Raw genomic sequence first — 4,894 nt, 5'->3', positions numbered from 1 at the left:
GACGTTTAAGTGCGCCTTATAGTCGTGAAAATACGGTAATAAAAGCAGAGGACTACTGAAAGACTGTGATTGTTAAATTGTTGTAACAGCCAGACTAGAGCTTCACAGACATCTGCATTCCAGTCATTTAAGATAAATGATTGTAGAACAACTTCCACTGTCCATTAGCAAAGCTTCTATTCTGCACTTAAATGTATCCCTTGGTACGATTAGTACAGATTATACAGTGAAGAGCTTGCTTGCTTTCTTGTGTGAATAAATGAATGACAACATGTATTTTCTCCATAGTGGTATTATGTAGTGGCTCCAACCAGTGCTCTGGAGTCAATTGAACACAGGCATAACAAGACTAAATCGGTTTCAGGAGCCATGTGTGCATGTGAAGGCTCTCGGTTGGGCGAATGTGCAGAAGTGAATGAGATCCTGACAGAGAAATATGGTCGCCTTTACAGACTCTTAGCAGACCAGAAGAAATGAGCAAATAAAGACAAAGGACATTTTAATTCAATGGTAAAAGTTAATATATATATTACAAAATATAGAATGGAGTAGTAAGAGAGGTGAGAGGAATAAACCTGAGAGGGCAAGACAAGGGGAGGGAGGGCGGGAGGGAGGAAAGAGAAGGAGTTTTTGGTTTTGTTTTTGGAGCCGTTTAAGTCATTTCTGACTTAAAGAGTTCCAGATGTTGGAACGACGTTAAATTAAAAAATAAAAAAGGACGAAACATTAAAAAGACAAAAATATGGAGCTAAGTTTCATTTGATCATCTGAAATTCTTATTTGCATTAAATGGGCATTCCTATTTCTTTTTTTGTTTTTGGGGGAGGGAGAACCATAAACAGTAAGCTGAAAGCCACTTTTAGGGGGTGGAGTTACAGGAGGAAGGTGGTAGAGCAATATGTGGCTTTCATGACCAGCACTGATTCTATAAAAAGCCAGAGTCAGAGGAACACTGTTGTTATTACACACAGATCCCCCCCCCCCAAAGAAAAAAAAAGAAAAAAGAATGAACACACAAAATAGTCCAGTTAGGAAAATCATGCCGACATCTGGCTAAATACTGGACCTATTTTGCAATGAAGCAGCGCCAGCTTGAGCATGTGGCAGCCGTCAAGTCCTGGACAATGCAGCTGGATACCTAATGGAGTAGTTAAAGCCACTGGAAGCTGACCAGAATCAGACATTAGAAGGAAGCAATGAAGAACTGCTAGAGCAAAAAGATAAATTTAGTTAAATGCTAACTGAATTCAGCTGGCAGGGTTTAAATAAAAGCCTCAGTTCCACCATAGTTGGATTGAAAGTTTTTATTTTATTATGAAGACTCTCCTTAGAGGAGGACTTCGCCCTCTAAATGCATTACTGGGATTCTAGCCATCACCCCTCACTTTCTCCCTTGTCTATAATGAACACGGATGCATGCGCTTCCCTTGCATTTGTTTTCAATGCCTCTGTATTGGACTGAGCTGCAGGATCACACAACAAAAGGCCATTGTGCCGCAATAAAGAGTTCTGCTCCAGGGAGCTGGTAGTAGGCCACAAACAAAGAGTTGTTACATTGTCCCAGCGCTGGCTCGTAAATCAGCTCATCACTGGACTGCCAACACAGTCATGGAAATAGCGCTATGCATGTTCTCAGATTGGAAAATATGGATTTCTTAGAAAAGGATTTTGATGGAAAGGGATAGGAGGGCGGAAGGGGGAAAAAAATGAGACAAGGAGCAGGATGCACAGCTGGAGCTTGAATTAAAAGGTGTAGGGAGGCTGAGGAGGTGTGACAGTGGAGGTGAATTAATGCAAGAGAAGGAAAAAAGCACAGGGAAAAGAAACTTCTGACTTTGAAGCAATGGAGTGAATACTGCAACCAAAGTACAGAGTGAACACAAGGCTGCATTGGGAAGAAAAAAAAACAAACAAAAAAAACACTGGTATTTTGCCTCAGTTCAAGTGACATTTGAGCCCTCAACTGCAAAGAATCTGGGGACAAATGTAGCTGCTGAAAACAGAATGCAGCTCTCTAGGTTGTAATGTGAAGCTGGTTAGAGGGAAAAATACTTTCTTTGTTCTTAGATATGCCTGCACCGTTGTTTTCCTATTCTGACAAGTCAAATTAAGAACCAATCCATCAGGCACTCATTCACAAAGAGCTGCTATTGTATCCAGCAGCAAGCTACAGTTCACCTTTTCCACACGCCGGGCTGTGCCAGAGTGAAAAAGCTGTGTCCAGCATTCAAAGGGGGGAAACCTCATGACAGAGGAAAAGGTTTCTGGTGAAGTTTTCTCATGCATGAACACAGAGAAAAACAAGCCGCAGGACGATGTCATTTAAGCCAGCAGGATTGTATAGGACACTAAACAGAGGCTCAGTTGAGGTCTTGATCCCAGGCAAGCCCATATTACAGAGTCATTAGGGTTAAGGAGAAGTGTATACATTTAAAGTAACAAAACTCAGACAGACAGGACAAAAATGCTAAATTATTAAGAGATTTAAAACTTATGAAGGTGCATAAAACTACCTCATTTGGATTCAACTTCTTCATGAATTTAATGGTTGTTTTTGGCGTTCTGGAAACGTGTGTGGCAACAGTACACACCTTGAGAATCAGTCTCAAAGTCAAATATATATAACCATATATATAACCTTTTAGTTTATAGCCCGGATGGATGGATGGATGTTTGTAGTGTACCAATCAGAACTTTTCCCTTCCACTTTCTGTAAACATGGCTGGAGGCAGCGCAGCCAGTTTCCTCAGTAATCAACCTTTGTGGCTCACTCCTCCCATGGAAGGTGTTTGGAACTGTCAACTATCATAACTGTATGGGTCATCACAAGTCTTTACAAAGTATTCAGATTTTCATCCAATTTATTTGGAGGTTTTATTTGCTGTTACCATCCCAGTTAACTCACATAAATGTTATATAATAGGGTGTTTGAAAAGTCTGATTGATCTATAAGATAAAAACAAAAAAAGATTATTAAAAAAAAAAAAGCTAGTTGCTTTAAAGTGTGCTCACCATTGGCGTTCTTCCCGCAGATCAGGTGCTCATAATGTTGCAGGACTCCCCACAGCTCGGCATCATTGTTCACCACCGCCTCCAGGGCCTCAGCGCTGACTGGGGCGCATCCAGGCCCCACATCCGACCCCGAATGACCCCTTTCGGCCATCAGCACCCTGAAACCTATCTCCTCCACCAGAGCCTCCATGCATGCAGTCAGGCTGATCGCTGCGTACTCGTGGATGCGCACAGAGATGCGGGTGTCCACCATCCAGCGGAAGAATCGCCCCACGGAGAAAGAGAGCCCACAGCGGGCAGACTTGCCCTTCCTCAGCAGCTCACCTGCGCTCATGCAGTACATGGAGATGGCTTTGACGGTGGCGGAGACGCAGTGGTCCGCCAGGGCCCAGCTGAGAACGAGCCTCATGGCGCTTTGCACCTCGAACCGCGTGCATCTGCAGTGCATGACGCTGAGGCGCTGCGCCTCCCTGGAGATGCGGATGAGAGCCCTGCGGAGGAGAGCGGACAGACGCCTCACCGCATCCTGGGAGAAGACAGCCGCGGACCCCCACTTGGCACCCCCACCGCTCTCTGCCACTTTACGCACAATCCTGGCCACCTCCTCCTCAGACCAGGGGAACTCTTCCAGCTCAGGTAAGCGGTGGCACTTGGAGAAGATGTCCTCCGGGTCTTCGGGGAGGACCGTGTTAACCGTGTCCCAGCTGTTGTTCCTGCTGTTCATAGATCCAGAGTAATACCACCAGTTCCCCCGGTGAGGGGTCGACATGAAGGCCTGAGAGTTTGACTTGGAAGAGGACAGGCTGAGGGACTTACAGGAGTCCCCCGCCCCGTATCCAGAGTCCAGCGTCAGGTCCTCCAGGGTTTTCATGTGGACATTGCTCAGACCTGCCATTTTTGGGAAGCGGCAGTCACTTCAGATGTGCGGAGAAACTTTGGTTTAGCTGTGAGGCAGTCAGAGCAGCTGTAGAAACTTCCCGCAAAGCTGGTCAGACTGGTTTTTACGCAGCGCAACTCATCCCCGACATGCCGACTCTGTAGTTGAGAGCAGGGGAGAGGTTTTTTTTTCTGTTATAGAGTTACTTTTACCTACTAAACACTCTTTTTTATTGAAAAAGTTATTAAAAAAACAGCAGGGAAAAGCTAAAGAGAACCAGTCTCACCTTTCCACCGAACTTTTCCCAACAACAGGACAGGTCTTTTAAATCCCGACAGACCTTAATCCCGCTGTGAACTGAACCACTCTCGGTTTTATGGATAAAAAAGTCCTGTTTGGTTGAACGGCGGTCTGAAGATGAAAGAAAAACATTAAAAAAAAAGTCCGATAACGGCTTAACTCTCCTTCCACAGAGGCGCGTCATGGACACTCATCAGCAGGAGCTCATCAGCGAACTTCAGATTAGTTAGGGGCGGGGCCACAGACGAATGACAACGCATGGATGCCTGTACCACCAATCAGGGCAAGGCTGAATTCTCTATCAGCCAATCAAACAGAACATATGTAGATTTAATCATCGATAATTTAAAGACCTAAATAACTAAATAAAAGCTGTGCTTTAAATGCATCAATTTCCACCATTAGTGTCCTTCAAGCTGCAGACACTTTCCCCCACAGCGCAATGATCTCCTCTTTACAAGATCAGTTATTTGTTCAGTATTTTTGTGGAATTAAACTTTAAACAGCTGTAACAAGTGAAGCAATTACTATTTTAAAAAAAGTGACAATCTATTTAGCTTCAGATAATTTACAGAAAATTACTTACTGTGTGTTTAATTCAACTCCTAATCATAAAATAATTGCATTCAAAGAGTTTATTTACATTGTATTTTCTTAAAATTTCTAACTCATTATATCAGTAGGCTTAATTCAAATATTTAAAAA

The 4,894-nt window shown here is 43.6% G+C and overlaps 1 protein-coding gene across 1 annotated transcript in view; it reads right to left on the bottom strand.

Moving 5' to 3' along the window:
* abtb2 (ankyrin repeat and BTB (POZ) domain containing 2) overlaps nt 1-4,432 on the bottom strand; it is a 54,142-nt gene extending 49,710 nt beyond the window's left edge. Inside the window, exons 1-2 of the mRNA XM_015375734.1 lie at nt 4,176-4,432; nt 3,013-4,047 (exon numbers count right to left, since the gene is read on the bottom strand). Of these exons, the coding sequence (XP_015231220.1) occupies nt 3,013-3,907 (895 nt within the window). The 5' untranslated portion in view covers nt 3,908-4,047; nt 4,176-4,432. The remainder of the gene's footprint in view (nt 1-3,012; nt 4,048-4,175) is intronic.
* Between the last annotated feature and the right edge of the window lie 462 nt (nt 4,433-4,894).

The sequence above is a fragment of the Cyprinodon variegatus genome, unplaced genomic scaffold (assembly GCF_000732505.1).
Source record: "Cyprinodon variegatus isolate N-32 unplaced genomic scaffold, C_variegatus-1.0 Scaffold124, whole genome shotgun sequence".
In the NCBI taxonomy this organism is placed as follows: domain Eukaryota; kingdom Metazoa; phylum Chordata; class Actinopteri; order Cyprinodontiformes; family Cyprinodontidae; genus Cyprinodon; species Cyprinodon variegatus.
The sequence above is the reverse complement of the archived record's forward strand: the minus strand, read 5'-3'. Positions and strand labels throughout refer to the sequence as shown.